The sequence below is a fragment of the Nelusetta ayraudi genome, unplaced genomic scaffold, assembly GCF_046127955.1.
Source record: "Nelusetta ayraudi isolate G7.1 ecotype Tasmania unplaced genomic scaffold, CSIRO-AGI_Nayr_v1 ptg000059l, whole genome shotgun sequence".
In the NCBI taxonomy this organism is placed as follows: Eukaryota; Metazoa; Chordata; class Actinopteri; order Tetraodontiformes; family Monacanthidae; genus Nelusetta; species Nelusetta ayraudi.
This window is the reverse complement of record NW_027466109.1, coordinates 646383-664356: the sequence shown is the minus strand read 5'-3', so window position 1 is coordinate 664356 and position 17974 is coordinate 646383. Positions and strand designations below refer to the sequence as shown.

The 17974-nt window shown below is 46.3% G+C and overlaps 1 protein-coding gene across 1 annotated transcript; it reads right to left on the bottom strand.

Moving 5' to 3' along the window:
- Positions 1 to 143: 143 nt before the first annotated feature.
- Positions 144 to 8338, bottom strand: nrl (neural retina leucine zipper). The gene is made up of 5 exons (XM_076039335.1): positions 8096 to 8338; positions 5671 to 6483; positions 5291 to 5578; positions 3196 to 3411; positions 144 to 2287 (listed from the first exon to the last, which is right to left on the bottom strand). The coding sequence occupies exons 2-5, from the start codon at positions 6292 to 6294 to the stop codon at positions 2123 to 2125; spliced, it is 1293 nt and encodes a 430-aa protein (XP_075895450.1). The 5' UTR covers positions 6295 to 6483; positions 8096 to 8338; the 3' UTR covers positions 144 to 2122.
- Between the last annotated feature and the right edge of the window lie 9636 nt (positions 8339 to 17974).

Below are 17974 nucleotides of genomic sequence, written 5' to 3'. Positions count from 1 at the left end.
AAGAAAAGCATGTGGAAGACCCAGTGTGGGAGGTGCCTGGATAGGTAAGGGTGGAGGCAGCAATGTGAAAGAGAAACAAACCGGTGCAGGGTGGTGGTAATGGTAAAGTACTCGGTTTATTTCATATGCATATGAAACCACACTACAACAGGAGCAGGGAAAACCCGCGACGGTGGCCTTCGCTTCCTCCGCACTGTGAGCCCCTAAACACGGTCGGATCAAATGATAAACTGGTAGGAAAGTAAAAATACACGCTAGCGGGAGAAAAAAAAAAAAACCAAAGTCAATGAAAGTAATCAGAGTCAGTACATAAATAAACAATAAATACTGAATAAATAAGTGAATAAATAAAAGAACATGTTATTTTCCTAGACCCAAAACAAAATGAGTGGCTCTAAACGTGTGAAACCCCTGGCAATGTTTTCTCATAGGACAGGAAAGAAGGCGACTCCACAAAGCAATTGCTTTTTCTTCTGCTTTTTTTTGTCTTGTTTTGCATTTTCATTTAAATCCCTGCACTGTTGATTATCTATTGCACACAGAGCTCACAGTGGCCAGCTGTGCTTTTGCATAAATTTGATATTACTTCATTTGTGCAGAGGCGTTGGATCGGCTCTACAGCAGCTTCTCTAGCCTGCGGAACTCGACTCAAGCGCACGAATCGTGCCACACTTCTTTTTTTATTTTTTATATTTTCACCAAGCTGTGATGAGACGGGTTTTTTTTCTTCCATCCCACCTCGACCACAGGTCCCTGCGGCGGTAACGACCAGCAAAAACGACTTCAACTACTAGCACAGTCACTGGAGGATTCCCACGTTAAGTTACCCCCCATACATTCTTTAAAGGGATAGTGGAGCAGAAATTTCAAATTTGACCATTTACGAATCACAGCTGTTTCAACCGAGGCGCTGTTCTGATTTCTAATCCACGCAACCAATGTAGAGTTTCAAGGAGGGAAAGAACTCTACCTTCTCTGTTGCAGAAGGTTTTGTTCTTAAAAATGTATTATTTTTTTCATAATTGCATTATAAGACAACCAGCAGGCAGCTCACCTTGGTGATATTGCTCATTGTTGGGGCTTCATCGGTCAACTAACTGGACTGGAGTGGGAAAGAAATCCCACGCTGATTTGTCAATGTCGGTGCGTGCTAAGGTTCGTTGATGCACAGTTTACTTGCTAGCCGCTAACCTGAACACTTTGGCTAGAAACAGTTGTTTCAGATCATGACTTGGACCCAGGCTGCGTCATCCAGACCGCTTGTGACACAACACGGACAACGTTGGTTTTCTTGCATTTTTCTTGTCTGAGTTTGGCCTCTAGATACTTCAACTCAATTGGAATTATTTCCCTCTGTTGAAAACGTTGTCAGTGCCTCCGTTGCAAGCCGTAACTGGGTCAAATTAAAAAAGTTTTCGGGCCCACTATCCCCCTCCTAATCCACGATTGTTCATCCTTACAATGAAGAGCAAGTCTTTGGTGAGCTTCAACACTTTGGTAGGCAACTGTGAAATATTCGCTGGCAAATACAACCGCATGCCACGGATACTTTATCCAAGCCCATACCACTCCACATCCATCACTGCACTACTCAGACCTCTGCAGATTTTAGCAGCGTGTTCTATCAAAAAAAAAAAAATAAAATAAAAAAAAACCTCTAGAAACGTATCTACAGTTTGAGGCTCAATCACTTATAGCATTCTGGAGCTATATTGCTCCCCTAAAGTGAAAAGCTGTTTAGGGAGGGGGGAACAAAATATTTTCATTGCAACATAAAGTTTTTTTTAAAAAAAAAGAAAAGACCATTCTGTCCACTGTTGCACAGATATCAGAAGCTCAGCTATCGCAGTTGCATTTTCAGAGTGTGGTTTTCTTATAAAATCACAGTGAAATGGAGTGAAACCCGACACGAATCCTAAATCCGAGCCAAGCTCCTGAATTAACAGTCAATTCTCTGGAAATTAGTGGATGTCACAGTTGTATAGCGCCCCCACCTCCAAAAAAAGCAGCCTTCCAGTGTCTCTCACACAAAGACGCACAAACATTCTCATTGATCACTCCTCATCGATTGCTCCTCGTTGGGCAATCTCCTTGCTTCTTCCTCTTCCTGTGGCTTTTTGGCTCAGAGGAAATAGTCAGGGGGCGGCGAAGGTGGGTTGCTTGTGCGAGTCGGTGGGGCCTCGCCGCTGCCAATGCTGTGGTTCGTGCTGAGGAGCTTCTCGTATCGAGCCTTGTAGGCGTCTCTCTCCCGCAGCACTCGAGTCAGCTCGCACTGCAGCTGCTCCAACTGAGGACGGATGGATGGACGGACGGACGGACGGATGGACGAAAGGACAGGGAGGCAAAGGAAACACTGTTACACTCGGCTGTGCATGAAGAGGGAATGACACAAAACTCAAACTGAATTTCAAAACTGAAGCTGGCATAATATGGAGAATAAGGCTGTGGCTACTCAGGCATAATGCTGATGCAAATTAAGGAAAACATTTTTTGAAATCCATCTATACATACATATATATATATATATATGTATATATGTATATATATATATATGTATCTATATCTATATCTATATCTATATATATATATATATATATATATATATATATATATATATATATATATATATATGTATATATATATACATATATATATATATATATATATATGTATACTTACATATATATATATTTTATGAGTGAAAACACAGTTAAGAAAAAGGTAGATTTATCTTCCAGATGCCAAATCCTCCAAAAGTCCTGTAAATAATGTTGCATTTTTTTTCTTTTTAACTTGAACTTCAAGTTGAATGCTTAATTGTCAAAAAAACCCCACACCATTTAAAACACTCCTGCTGTTTACTTGGTTTTTGCTTCCTGCTAAAATTGAAGCTTTAATGGAACTGTTTGGCATGGGGGCGGAGCCAACACCTGGCAGGAAGTGATGGCACTAGTGGCGTCAGATGGAATATTCATAATCTTCATGTGTGTATGTGTGTGTGTTTAAAATGACTTTTCTGGTGATGAAAGAGAGAGAGCAAGAGAGAGAGTGAGAGAGAGAGCAAGAGAGAGAGTGAGAGAGAGAGAGAGAGAGAGAGAGAGAGAGAGAGAGAGAGAGAGGGGCCCCATCTTCCAACAGTTACAAACTCCAAACCCAGAGATGTCACATGACCACAGGTGGCGTCGGGGGTCGTACCTGCTGCGTGAGCACGTGCTTCTCCGACTCCAATGCGTGGCGGTGCTGCAGGCGCTTGTAGCGGCAGGACTGGGCGTAGCCGCGGTTCTTCAGCGTCCGCCGCTTCTGCTTGAGGCGCACCACCTCGTCCTTGCTCACGCCGCGCAGGTGCCGGTTGAGCTCCCGCACCGACAGGCTCACCAGCTGCTCGTCGGAGAAGCGATCGTTGAGCCCGCACTGCCGATGGAAGGATGGAAGGATGGAAGGAATCATTTAATATGCCGTCACTTCCTGTCGTCAATGTTAGCAAACTGCGTCTAGCGGCGATGCAGACCGATTCTAGTGGCAGTGTCCTCCCCAGGGGGTGCCAAAAAAGGGGAGGAAAAAAATAGGAGCACGTAATTTCCACTTTTTACTCATACTAGCGATACTATTTTGAAGTGAACTTGAATTAACAAAACTTAATGGCACAGCTTAGACGGGGAGGGATCTGTTTGTCTAAACTGCCCCGCCCACTCTGGCCTCCTCCTGGCTGATTGGAGTTGACTTCTCTGTGGAGGAGGGCGGAGTTATCTGCTGTGACCTCTAAACACGTTAGCGTGTCGAAACCACTGTTGCCGGTCAGAGTGTAACGCCAACTTTTGTGAGTTAACGCCACTGGTTTTTTTTTACAAGAGGCTTTATGGTCATTATGCAAAAATACAAAGAAACGCAGTCTCAATTGTAAAACTTTGCAACTGCCTAGGGCACAAACTTGTTCTTGGACGGTGCTGCTGAACAGAAATGAGCCCATGAATTAGCAGGAGGTTGTTATGGTTTCAGTGTTTATAACATAATGTCTCGAAAGGTTTACATGAGTTGGTGACGACACATTGGTCCTGTCAGGGGCCACATTTGGTCGCCACATGCCCATAATCTGTCATCTAATCTGACTGAGTGTGGCTGACACTTATCGGGATTACGCACAGCAATAATAGCAGATATTAACATAAGCTCACATAGTGTTCCATATAGAGGTCTAACCCGACGTCTTCACACAGTGTGTTCGCCATTCAAAACACCTACGTGCTCACAGCTGATGAGTCTTTGCTCATTAAACGGACACAAACATCTTTGTTGGGATGGACATACCTGCCAAACACTGCAGTTATACACAAATATGACTGGATATTTATTAGCACAAGTGCTGCTTCTGACACTTTCAAGGGATTTGTCATATGAGATTTGAACTCTGGTAACTTCAGTTAATATGCGCGTAGTTAAAATGTAGTAATGTATGTGTAACATGCCAATACCATGAAGTAGTCAACAGGTTGTTGATCAGAGGCTTAGTTATTGTTGCTATGTTGAGATCCTTGAGGTGATACCACAGATTTACACAGACATTAATAACTGTGTAATGTCCTAATCCTAATCCTTCACTGCTCGATCCCTCTCTCCTACTCAGTCGCCCTCAAAGGCCGCTGTCGGTTCCGCTTAATACGTTTCCTCATCGTCCAAAAAAGACCATTTTCCTCACATCTAGCCCAAAACTATTTTGGCTCTGATGGAAATTTCTAATCCACATGTCCATTCTTGAGTTTCGAGGATGGATGCACATATCAGTCTTCATGCTAACTAACCAAAGCCAAGAGAGCTAGCACTACTCCTGGGCCAGAGGCTGAAGTCTATGTTAAAGACTGCGTTGTCAAATTGTCAATTTGAGACAAACTGGACGTTCAGAGATTCAGACATTTGGGAGACACCACACTGGCAGAATGGACACATGTTGGGTTTTTCTTTGGTGTTTTCTTTACATGATGGTCTCCATAGGCTTCCATTGCAATACAATCGCTAGAATTCTCAGTCTTCACCCTCTGTAAAACTCCAGAATGGTTATATGGATTGAAACTTGCCACCTGCACCCCATTGATAAAGGGTTAGAGGAAAACAGGTCAAATTTCATACAGTTCTTTTATCTATTTCTCTTACAGTGGAGTGAATTAATCCCTTTGTGAAACCCCAGAATGGTTATTTGTTTTCGAAAGACGTCTCTGCTGACAGCAGCGGCGGTCACCACTGGGTGAGATACCAATTTTGGAGGTTGAGCTCGGCCCTTTAATCCAACGTCACGCACCTGATTCATCTGCGGGTGGTGCGGATGGTGATGGCCGCCGTGCATGGGGTGCAGTTGGTGGTGCTGGTGGTGGTGGTGCTGGTGGTGGTGGAGACGGGTCTGCGGGCTGAGAGGCTGCTGGTAGGGGGCGGAGGCGGGGTTGCCGTTGGGGATGGAGGGCGGGGCCGACGACAGGAAGACGAGCGGCCGGTGGCACATGTCCGCCCCCTTGGCGCAGGCTATGTCGCCGCCGCTGTCGCTGCTGGAGTCTCCCAGGTTGCTGTTGGAGCTCTGCGAGAGGACCGGGAACTGGCGGCGGAGACGAGAGGAGAGGCGGGTTCAGTGGGGGGGAGGAGAAGAGAGGGAAACATCGGAGGACAACGTGCCGAGGCGGCTGTTACCTGCGAGCTGACGGCGGCGGCTGCCGAGTTGAGCAGCGCCTCCACGGCGTCCTCGCAGCCCAGGAAGCCGTTGACGGGGCCCCTCTCTCGCTCCCCTCGCTCGGGGACGCCCCCCAGGGCGCCAAGCAGGGTGGCGGGCCCGGTGACCTCGCCGCCAAACTGCTGCTGCAGGGCCGCCAGCCAGATCAGGTCCTCCAGAGAGGCCGGGGTGGGACCCTGGGGCCCGCCGTGGGCCGGGCTGCCCTCCATGTTGCCCTGGGAGCCGGAGCCCAGGCTGGAGGCGAAGCTGTTGGAGACGGACAGCGGGAAGGAGATGGAGGAGGACGAGGACGAGGACAGCGAGGAGGAGCCCGACGGCGGCTGGTGGGCGTCGCTGAGCGTGGGCGAGGGCGGCAGCGAGTTGTAAGGGCTGGAGCTCAGGCTGGAGTCCTGCGGCGGGTGGCCGGTGTACGGCGAGCTGGAGGGGTCCTGGGCCAGGCCCGGCTTGGGGTAGGCGGTGCACTGCGCGGCCAGCGGGGGCGTGTCCGATTTCACCTCGAACTTGAGCAGGTCAAAGTCGTTGAGGTACTCCATGGCCAGCGGGCTGGGGGGCAGCGAGGGCATGGGGAGAGATGGCGAGGACATGGCGAGCGCTGCCTCGGCCGAGGGCGGCGGGGGAGGGGGAGCGTCCGCAGGGTCCTTTTGTCTTTTTTGAAAAGTTCTTCCCCTCCGAGTGTCAGGATCGTTGCACGGCCCACGTCTGTGCCGCAGTGCAGCTCATAGACAGCAGCGGGTGAGAAACAGTCCGTCTCTGAGTCCTGGTCCCTCCTTCTCCTGCGCTCACGGGACGAAAGAAAAGCTGTGATTCTCCCCACAGAGGACTCATCGTAAACAAGAAAACAATTATGTGTTTTAAGTGTTCGACCGGAACAACTCAACAAACGCTCAGAGGAGACCTGCTCTTTTTTTCCGTCCACCTGTTGCTGATAAATTACCCACAATGCAATGCAACTTCCCGTCAGCTAGTCTTAAATGTGGCTGTGTTATGCTGGCTTGGCCTGCAGAGGTTGACTCACAGCCAGAACCTGCATTAATTATACCTGTGCACTTAATACTGTGTACCTGTATTGATAGGTGAGTGCAACCTCTCCCACCTTAAAGAGCCTGTACAATGTATGTAGCAACACAGTGTGCAAGTTTTCTTAAAATGAATGTAACTTAAGAAAGATGCAGGTTTTTTCCCACTGACGCTAGATGGGTTGCCAGGTATGAGAGTTTGATGGCTCTCGTCATTGTATATGAACAGAAAATCTTCCCTCAAATGAATGGAAATTACATTATTTATTGAAAGGAAACAAAAAAGCTGAACCCTGATAAAAATAAATTCTGACTTTAAAAAAAAAACAACCCCAAAAAACGAGTTAAAAACATTGTAAAATCATAATGAATCTCCCACAGACTAAAGAGAGATGAAGAAAATCTACCAACAAAGCTGACAAACAAGTTAAGAAAGAAGTAAATAGATGGAACGGACAGATGAGCCTTTTGTAACGTGTGGAGTCGTCACGTTGAATCGATAGACGCACAATAAATTGATGTAATCTGGCACGCAGACACACAATCACATAATATTTCTAGAAGGATCTGCCTGTCGGACTCTGTTTCATCAACCCCAAGTGCAAGAATCCAAATGGCCAACGTTGTTTCCGACTGAAAGAACCGCATTTCAAAGTCCGGCAATCAACATTTTCACAGACGACAATCCGAAGACCTTGAAAATAAAAACCTATTTCATGGAGTAAAGAATGACGAAGATGAACTGTACGGCTACATTATATGTGACGTTGTGCGCAAACATTACAGATGAAAAAAAAAAAAAATCCTTGTGTGTTTCATTTATAACTACACTTTATGTTTAACTGGGGTCAGTTCACAGAATTTGATTGTAATATCAACTATTAACTATCAGTTACAAACGGGACAACCAATGAAGTATAAAAACACCCCAACTCCTCAAATTGCCAATGAAAAGTTTCATATTTTTCTCACAAGCCTAAACGACAAAAAAAAAAGTAGGACCAAAGTTATTTCCAATGCAGTCACTGATTAAGAAAAAATAAATACATTTTTCAACGTTAAAGAGAAAATGAAACTTAAAGGTCCACCTCTGCTGCCTAACTTTCCACTTTTACCTCACATGGAGAAAAAAAAAATGAAAATAGCGTGTGAAAGGAGACAAACAGCTCCATGGAGGCCTCAATCTGGCCGTGGAACAGAGCCACGGCGAAACAGGCCGACAAAAAGTGAGCAACGCACACGCAGACACACACACACACACACGCACACACACAAGAATGAGGAGGGGGTGCAAGGGAGGGGGGGCAGAATGACAGCAGAGAAATTTTAGAGAACAACGGGTGATATGAGAAAGATGAGATGATCTTACCGTTGTCGGTCATAGAGATGAAGGATGGCGCTCGGCTCTCTTCAACATCGCCCCGGCAACACACACACCACGCACGCACACGCGCACACACACACACACATACACACAGAGAGCGACAATAATGAAGTGACCGGCCGACTGACACGTTTGGAGAGAGAGAGAGAGAGAGTGAGAGAGAGAGAGAGAGAGAGAGAGAGAGAGAGAGAGACACACACACACAGAGGAAACAAGTATGCGAGTCTGTGTGTGTGTGCGTGTGTCGGCGTGCCGCGCATGTGAGTCTGTGTATAGCACTCTGTCACCGAGTGCCACTGCCCCCTTTTCTTTCTGTCCCTCTCTGCTGCAAATCCCTCTGTGCCACAATCCCCTCCTCTCTCTCTCTCTCTTCCTCTCTCTCTCTCTCCCTCTCACACACACACACACACACACACACACACACACACACACACACACAGACGGACACTTGACAAAACTTTAAAAGTTAAACTACGTTAATTGAGGCCCAACTTTCCTCCCCTGTCACCCTGAAAGGTTTCCCCATCTTCAGACAGGGAGTTCTAATTTGGCCACTTTGCCTAATTGGACCGCTGACTCTGTGCTGCCTCACAGTGGAGACTCACGGCTGATCAAGTTCGCCTGATGGCGAAGGCAGCTTCACCGTGTCGAGAGTGAACGCAAAGGCTAAAGGCAAAAAGATCACGAGAGACTTTAGACAAAAAAGTTAAAATGCTAAATATAAATAAATATAAATGATGTTGAAAACGGAATACTTTATAAGAAAAAAAAAACATTAAAGGCACAAATAAGGAAAATATCAATAATATCTAAAGGCCCCATAAACTTAGTTAAAACGTTTTCCAACAGTAATCTGGTCAGTGTACTGGAAAAGTAAATCTGTAACTTCTTCAAAGAACATTTGCAAAAAAACACGCAGTTCAAACTATCAGCCCTTTGTGATGCCATCGCCTGTCACAGGTTAGTGACAACACTCACCAGCCAGGTGTTGGCCCCGCCCTCTGGCGTTGACTTGTGTTTAGACCGGGGAAGGTCCAGCAAAGCATCGGTGTACGAAGGTAAAAATAAAAGCCAGCATTTTAGGCGGACGTTCCAAACAGCGGGCTAAATGTGTTGTGGTCCAGGGATATGATAGCTTTTTTTGCTAAAGTATTTGGTTGGGCGCTACACTGGGGTCCAAAATAGAAAGATCCAAAATGTGTTTGTTTTTGATTTAGCATGACACATTTTTTTTTAGAAAGCTGTGTAAAGCTTGTTACATCATAACTATTTCCCCAAACAAATAAACAAACAAAGCAAATTTTAGAGCTTCACAGGATATTTGAATGTCGTTGGGAGTTCGTTGTCACATGGAACCAATTAATGTCAACTATTTTTTTAAAGAGCTTGACACGACATCTTTCATCAAAGTGGTGGCAGCAGTTCTTTTCTTCGCCATCCGGGTAAATCAGTGAACCACAGAGACGAGCGAAGCTGACCTGCACCAACGGTTCATTAACTCCACCTTCTACTCTGAGAATGGACTCATTGGTAACATTTAGACAATCAGTAGGACTTTTCCTACGAAAGTTACAAAAAAACCCAAAAAAACAAATAATTTGAAGAAACATTTGGAACCAACAACATTGTCCTTCTGAGATTCCACACGCAGTGTTTTTCTCTTTTGACATTTCAGCGCCCCCACCAGGCCCCTGCTACCCCCAAAACAGACCTGCCTATTGCTGTTAGCCTCAAAACCTGTCAACCAATGCTGTCTTTCTTTTCTTTGCCCCGGAGAAAAAAAAAACTCCCCTCAGTCTGCTGCGCAGAGAAATGCACAACAAGCGTTTCTCGATGCTCCTTAAAAGCTAAACGCGCTAATCCGCCGTCTCCGTCGCGCCTCAGCGACGTCTCGTCGAGGAATCAGCGAGCTAATGGTGCCTTCGCAAATCTGATCTAAGCGGTAAGCAAAACAAAAACAGGACAGAAAAAAACTTTAAGACAACCACACATGATGACTCATGAAAATAACAGCACAAGGTGCATAAACTGGGATTAAAAACAGCACAGGCTTCCCTGATAGCAGGATTTGAGGAGATGTGGCAAAAAAAAAAAAAGAAGACTTTGACCCACTTCAACAAAAAACACACCCACAAAAAAAACAGCCCTGTCCCTTCACCCAGCTTTTCTTTCTCTGTTTTAACCTCTCTATCTGCCCATCATCTGCGTTTCCGGGAGCTAGCTTAGCAGTTAAACCAACAGGGCCCCCTGTGAGGGTGAGGGACAAAGAGGGGAGCAGAGACACAGAGGAACTTACCTCATACTTCATGTCAAACACACCAGCAGGCCTCTCACATCTGCAGCCACAGTGCGTCCTGCGGCTGCCAAGACGTCACCAGCTGCTTCAGACTGCGATTACGTGTTTTGTTAGTGTTGTTGTTGTTGTTGTTGTTGTTGTTGTTGTTGTTGTTGTTGTTTTTATAGCTTTTTTGGGACATTTAGTTTAGTTGACATTTAGTTAGCAGTTTTTGTTATCACACAGAGTGGCGTTCGTGCCATGCAAGGGTCGCATGCAAACAAATGTATCTTGTCATTATGACACAAGCACAATTTGATCACTTTAACATTATAGTGTGTGTTGTATTAAATATTTTTACTAATTCTTACTGCACTGTCTCTTTGTATCTTACCATTTAAAATAGTGGAAAAATAAGTAAAGGAAGTACAGCAGTTCTCAAAACCAAATTCTATCTGTTGAAAATTGACTGTGAGTGAGTGTGTGATTTGGGTAACACTTTTCGGTCATGATTGGCACAACAGGGTGTATTATATGTTTGTAGGATGGAGGCGTGACATAGGCATTCTGGTCCTGTTAGCTCGTTATTTTAGCATAATGATTCTCATAATCGTCACAATTTTACTATAACATTAGTTTTCCTCCTACAGTTTGAAGATTAGTTTACGGTTTGATAAAGACAATCAAAAATTAAATGTAAACACCAATCAACAGATTGCTATCAAGCAAACAGTTAACAAGCTAATTTCCCTAAAGTCAACCTGAAGCTAATCCTGGAAGTCTGGCCTCACCGCCCCTCGGAGCCTCTTGCTGGGAGGTTAACCTCTCTTTCACCCCCTAAACCCAGTTTCACATCCTCCAGCTTATACCCTCTGAGAGGCTCTCAAGTATAAATGGGGTCACGATACGGGCCTGTGCCGCCTTGTTTAGTAGAAGAAGAAGAAGAGGAAGGAGAAGAAGGTGCAGAGACTCTGGAGATCCAACAGTAGAAGAGGGAGGAGGTTTGAGAAGGAAAGAGCGAGAGAGTGACAGGAGTGGAGGACGTGGCCGTGGCTGTTTGGACAGATGGCGCGAGGTGGAGGCCTGCAGGGTGGCGCTAGCGCAGCCTTATCCCACAGATACATGTCCTAATCTGCGCTAACCCGGCACCAGCAGCAGGCTTACCCGTCTCACCTCCAGAGTGGGCTTCCCCCTCCCCCTCCCCCTCACCCCAAAGGATCTGTCTCCTTCACTCTCTACACACACACACACACACACACACACACACACACACACACACACACAAACACATCTATATACAGTGCATTGCCTCCTCCCTCAAGACGAGAGAACTGCTTAGGAATGAGTCAGAGCATCCAGGAAAAATCACAATATAACATAATAATATCAGACTCAAGAGCTTAATGCGTGAGGAGGAGGTAAATAGAAAAAGACTATTTTGAGTTAAAGCTACTTCATGACAATAAAACACATATTGCTCCTTACTTATTAAATGTAACACAAACATGTTTACCCCAAACTGGAGGAGGCCAGTCTAAATCTCACTCTTTCATGTTTTCAGTTCTAAGCCAGTTATGTGACTGCACACCTGCACAGCACCTGCTCGGATTCATCTGACTGTTTAACTTTGAGGTAAAACTTCATAACACAGACATTTTGGTAAGTGTTGTAAGATCCAAAGATGTAACCATGAAGAGTTAACAAGAGGACTCGTTTGGAGTACTCTTGCAGTGCTCGCAAGATCCAAAAGAAAACTCGTCGCGCTCTGTACTTTCCACAGTGACAGTGCAAACAAACAAAACAATTCAGAGGCAGTGGGAGGAACTGGAATATTTAGGTTCAACTCCAAGACTCGGAGCAGGATTAAGGTTCTTCACCTACTTGCTTTTATAGAAATGGGCTGATCTGCACACTAACAAACATTAAATATGGCGATCAGCATCAGGCACTAAAGCAGAAACTGAACTCATTCTGAGATCTGCTAAACCGCTGCAGCAGTAGCATAAGCACATTTTCACTCAGTTTTTCAAATTTAATCTCTACCCTATTACTTTGACGAATGCACCGCTGAGATGCCAATCTGGGAGGCCCTTGTCGCCCATTGAACTGCCCTCTGACCTGACAGGCCATTCAAACAGAAAATGATTTCCATCCTCTTTGCAGAAAAGCTAATATTCCACATTTACGACGTCTCAGCCTACGAGCGTCACTGTTTATTGGCCGTCCTCTGGCTGCCTCTAATCTGTGTTATTCTAACAGGTTTCTAATCCGTCGGCTAAACAGCTAAGCTCTAAATTGCCCATTTAAGTCTGACTCCGAGCCGGTGTGGCTGCCAGATAATTCCTCGTGCCCGTCGTCTCCGCCGCCCGAGCGTCGTCTTGTCTTCTTTATTGATTTTCATCTCAGACACGTGCGACCGATTGTGTTGTTGTGCGTTTGTGCGACGGCGCACCGGGTCCACGTGTCGCGGGGGGGCCCTTGTTGTTTGCGAGCCTGTCAGGCTGTTCGCGGGATTAGATTGCGGCCGTCCCCCTTGAAACTACTGTCAGATTAACAGATACCCCTGCCCTCATGGACCGTCTGTAATGTAGACACGCTGTAAGCCGTGAGCTCACCCACCTTGGACCCAAACTGTCTACCGGCACCTCACACGATTGCCCCACAGCGCCATCTGTGTTTGTTTCTCATGGCGGTGCCAGACATACAGAATCTGCCGTCAATGTGTTCAATTCAGGAGGAGAACATTTTTGTCAATTTATGCTCATTAGTTGCGTAAATCTAAATCTAAAGCATCGTTTTGACAAAAATAAATAAATAAATTAAATTAAAAAACAAAACAAAAAACCCACAATGACAAAAAAGGTATCAGGGGGTTCCAGACAGAATGACCCGCAGAGGTCACAGAGGTCAGGGAGGAGGAGGTGGAGGATGAAGGGATTAAGGTGGTCGATACTTTGCTACTTCTCCCAGACTGAGATGACACTAAAGCTGTTAATTCAGTCCCTCTCCACTTGCCCTCCTCCCCTCCGTCACTCTGGTTCTTCTCTCCTCCGTCGTCCTGCGCCGCGGGATCAGGACGTTTTATAAACCTGCTCCGGCAACACAAACTTTGACCGGAAGGGGTTTCACGTTCATGTCACCAGAAGGGGAAAGCAGTTCTAAAGTCAAAGCTACATTTTCAACTTTTTGAGAAGATATTGAGCAAAAATAAACAAGTTATTAGAAATTGTTCCTCGAAAGCTACAATGATTGTAAAAGCGTTTGCGCGTTTTACGTAGGACTGGACGTTGAGCGATCATGTGATGCGCAGCGCCGTGTAACAATGCATTAAAAGGGAGTATGCCAGTGTGCAGTAACATCGTGGTGGCGCCACTATTTTAGTCATTGCACAGGTAAAGAACCATGCGGTCAGGCGTTTACATTTACATTGCAATGAAAACTGTCCTTATGTGTCGTCTTTTTTTCCTCTAGCGTCGCTAAGCTAATATGCTAGCCACTTCTTTGCTGTAAACGCTTGAAGTGTCTCTATATATCACCATAACGTCAGCTTCACAGAGATACTCGTGAAGTTGATGAAACCCAATGTATTCGTGTGTCGCCACCCCCTACTGGTGGCATCAATGTTTAACGAGCAGCTGTTCTGCAGCTTAAAAAAAAGTCTTACGCACACTTACAGCGAACTGTGTGATATATTCTTGGACTGTGAGTACGCTCGTAGATGGGGTGATCAGCGACAACTCGTGTCTTTTATTATTGCCCTGCGCATGTGCGAACCATGCACAATAGGAAACGGAAGTAAACGCAAATTCAATACGTTACAAACTGCACCGTAACAACCTCTGGCGATTGGCCGCTTCACCGCTGGCTGAGCGGCAAACAGGCGTCAGGAGGGTCGGCTGTTAGGGAGGCGGTTCCCAAGACAACCCAGCCGAGCAGCTCACTTATGACCTTTGCTAGACGCTGCGGCGGTGATTGCATTAAATTACACCGCATCTCATCGCCGTGCGTCTCCGAAAAGAGGCACAAGCGCACTCGTAAACCGCCGGTTGTGAGTCCAGCCCGGGGGCGAGGCGGGGGGGCGCCTGGAGCAGCGACAGAGACGTCGACAGCCACTTTATCTTCCTGCAGCTACACAGCGCGAGGAGCAGAATCACAATCACAATCACGATCCTTCATTAATTACCGGGGAAAATTGCTTGTAGCACTACAGCACTACAGCTAAACACTCCGGGGGAAGAGCACTGTAGAAATCTACAGCATTTATGCATTAACAGTGTCGTAAAATGTATTAAAATACACATCAACTGTGTCAAATAAGACAAAGACTACATACAAGTGCAAATCTAAGCAGGGCAAGACAAGTGAACAAAGTGAACAAGTGTGCTGTCAGGATAGTGGTCATGACTGAAACAAATTATTATTATTTTTAAATTATTATTATTATTTTTTTTAGAATCATCTTTATTGGGCAAAGTTTGTAGCTATTCACGCACCAGGAGTTTGAGTCTTTGAGTCTTTGCTCTTCATGAGCCATTGCTGAAGACAAACAAAGAGAAAATAAGAAAAATATCCAAAGAATCCAAACAAAGTGCCGATGCCACACTTGAGTACTGAGACTATTGAGATAAGACCAGAGTGACTTACAGTGACAGTCAACGCTTACGTGCTTATGAGTGCATGTGTGGTTTACACTCACATGTTCCAACCATCGTGACGTCACAGGTCCTTTTGTTTCCTTTTTAAAGGGCCGCACCTCACAGCGCAGCGACGCCTTGGTGGCAGGATGCAGGATTGCGGCCTCGGAGGTGGGGCTACCGCATGAGCGCAACCGTGCACATGGCCACGCGGCGTTCCTTCTCCGTCTTTTTCTCGCGTCTTCCCCCCTCCCCCTCCTCCTTCCTTCCCTCCCTCCCTCTACCCACACATGTTCTCTCCCCGGCTCCGCTTTTCTTCCCTTGGCCTTTATTGCGATCATGTTGCCTGGTAACTGCAGAAAAATGACGAGGAGTGTAGGATGTGTTCGGGGAGCCTCCCGTGCCATGTGTCTTCACATCCGCCACCGCCGCCGTGAAGACGGCCAGCTTGAACGACGTTGTTGTCATTAGGAGGCGAGGTCTTCACGACGTCGCGAAAGTCCTCGGATTGTTTTGGAGTAACGAGCGAGAATTAATCCGACGCCATTAAGCAGCGGCTGATTGCCGAGCAGAGGCGGGGAGACAAACTGGTTATTGGGTTATTTTGCAAGCGTCCGACGTTGAGCAAGCAACAGATTATGTATTTCAGTGACGTATTCTTGCGTCACAGCTTTGGCGAAAAAATGAGCAAATTTTAAGCGTTTCATAACTCAATTATTTTTCGTTACGTCAGGGGCCGGATTGGACCGACGCAATAAGAGTGGGCAGATCGGTTTCCGGGCTTTTACACAAAGCCGAGAGTGGAGACGGGCCAGTGTGATGTGGACTCAGTGTAACATCTGAGGAGGAGTGGGAGGGAGAAGTTTGGACCCCGGCCACGCCGAGTCCGTCCCGGTCGGCAGCGTTTAAACCTGACACACATCACGGGGGAGAGAGAGGCAGCAGCAGCAGCAGCAGCAGCAGCAGCAGCAGCTGATTACTCACACTGAGAGGAAGACGAGCCGAACGCCGCATCCGGTTTCCTCCCGTTTAGCCTGCATCGATTAATCAACCAGCGGGACATTTGCACAGGTTGGCTCTGCCTGACCCTGAGCGGCGGATGATGCAGCACTTTCTTAGTGGGAATGGGCGAAAAAGATTGCTTTATATGATAAAAGGCAACGTCTGTTGGAAAGGAAACTCTTCCTCCGAGGCCAATTCCTCGTTAAAAAGCGACAAAAATAAAACTCCGGCATCCTTCCCTTCTTTTTTTTTTTTCTTGCCTTCAAATAACAGCAATTTTCTTCTCCTGTGTCTGCAACTTGTATCTTACTCATTACAGCATCTCCACAAAAAAGGTCACGGCACGGTTGCTAATGACAACCTGGAACTCTGTTCACTTTGTGTGTGTGTGTGTGTGTGTGTGTGTGTGTGTGTACATCCCCAGTGGTAGGCTATTCATAGTCACCAGTCGCCCCCTACTGTTTCCCACAGTCTTCTGATTTTTTTTGAATCAGGAGAGAAAAATGAGCTTAATCGTGCCATAAAATAGCAGTAAAGATTGTCGGAATGTCCCTTTCTTCCTGTTAAAAACCAACTGTTATAAGTTCAGATGTTCAACAGTTAAAAGTGATAACAGTAATTACACGGTGTGCACAATTAGCATTAATTACAAAGGCCTGTAACGTGGCTCGTCAGACGTCCAGGAAAGGTGTAACTGACATGTCTTGCCACTAGGGGGCAGCAGCAAGAAGCCTTGCGCCCCACAGTGCTGAGTGGCCGTAGCCGCAACACCGTAGACAATATTTCATCTGTATTTCACTTTAAAGAACAAAAAAACAAACAACCCCCCCACCCTCCCCACCTCCCTCTGAGCTTGTTGAACTACACAGGTTAGCTTCAATGACCCAGTGTTAAAGATTTAAAAAGGATCTATTGACATCAAATGTAATTAAAATAAACCTATGCATGTTTTAATTAGACTTGTCCAGGGCGTACACTGCCTTTGCCCTATGACAGCTGGGATAGGCTGCAGCAGACCCCTGCAACCTTGAGTGTCTATATGTCCTTATGGAGGATTTCCAAAAGCCTAAAACGTGGACTATGTGAGGGTTTGACGATCCCACCGTACCATATCACAAGCTAGTGTAGTTAGGATGTGACATCAAACAGGATGGCACTTCGTCTTCTTCTTCTTCTTCTTCTACTTCACAGCCAATCATCTGCCTCAATCTATCCCTTCTATCCTCAGATGCTCTGCATCCTCTCCTCTCACACCAGATGACTTTATGTCCTCTCTCACTACATTCACTACAGCCCTCTTTGCTCTTCCTCCATCTTCTGCCTGCCCGTTCCAACCTCAGCATCCCTCTACCCAGACATTTACTTTCCTTCCTCTGGACACGTCCACCTCAGTCAGGCTTCATTTGCAAAACATGCACCGTCCCTCTGATATCCTCAATCCTGATCCCATCCATCCTGGTCAATCCCAAAGAGGCTTTGGGATCGACCTTACTCTCTGCTACTTCCAACTCTGCCCCCTGTCTCCTCCTCAGTGCCGCTACAACGTCGCTGCTCGTGCCAACTTTCCTTTGATGGTTGCTGAGCTTCCTTTCTCCTCCCATCGTTCCATCCTGCGTGCACCCACGTCGTCAAACTCTCTGTTGCTCTCGACTGTTGACCCCAATGGCGATTTAAAAAGGTCCACCGTCTCTTCCTGACGGATCACTGTGTCAGCCAGTGGACCTCTAATTAACACGCATGCATGCTGTCTTGCTGTGACCGACCTCCATCACTCTCCAGACCTCCACCTCAGTCTGCTGTCAACGACTCTGATCTTTCGCGTAGTTTCTCTTCATGCTAACGAGCTCAAACCCAGAGAAATACCTGCTGGCTATGGCCCAGACATATCACAGTAGGCTCTGTAGCTAGCTGGCATATGTTATTATTATTTTTTGTTATACTTTCATGATTGTG

What these genes read in the sequence shown, in the direction of transcription:
- nrl (XM_076039335.1), bottom strand. Translation starts at nt 6,294, where the DNA reads ATGTCCTCGCCATCTCTCCCCATGCCCTCGCTGCCCCCCAGCCCGCTG. An exon ending in ACCACCCGCAGATGAATCAG is followed by an intron (nt 3,412 to 5,290) that starts GTGCGTGACGTT and finishes TTCCATCGGCAG; the next exon opens with TGCGGGCTCAACGATCGCTT. An exon ending in AGCACGTGCTCACGCAGCAG is followed by an intron (nt 2,288 to 3,195) that starts GTACGACCCCCG and finishes ATCCGTCCTCAG; the next exon opens with TTGGAGCAGCTGCAGTGCGA.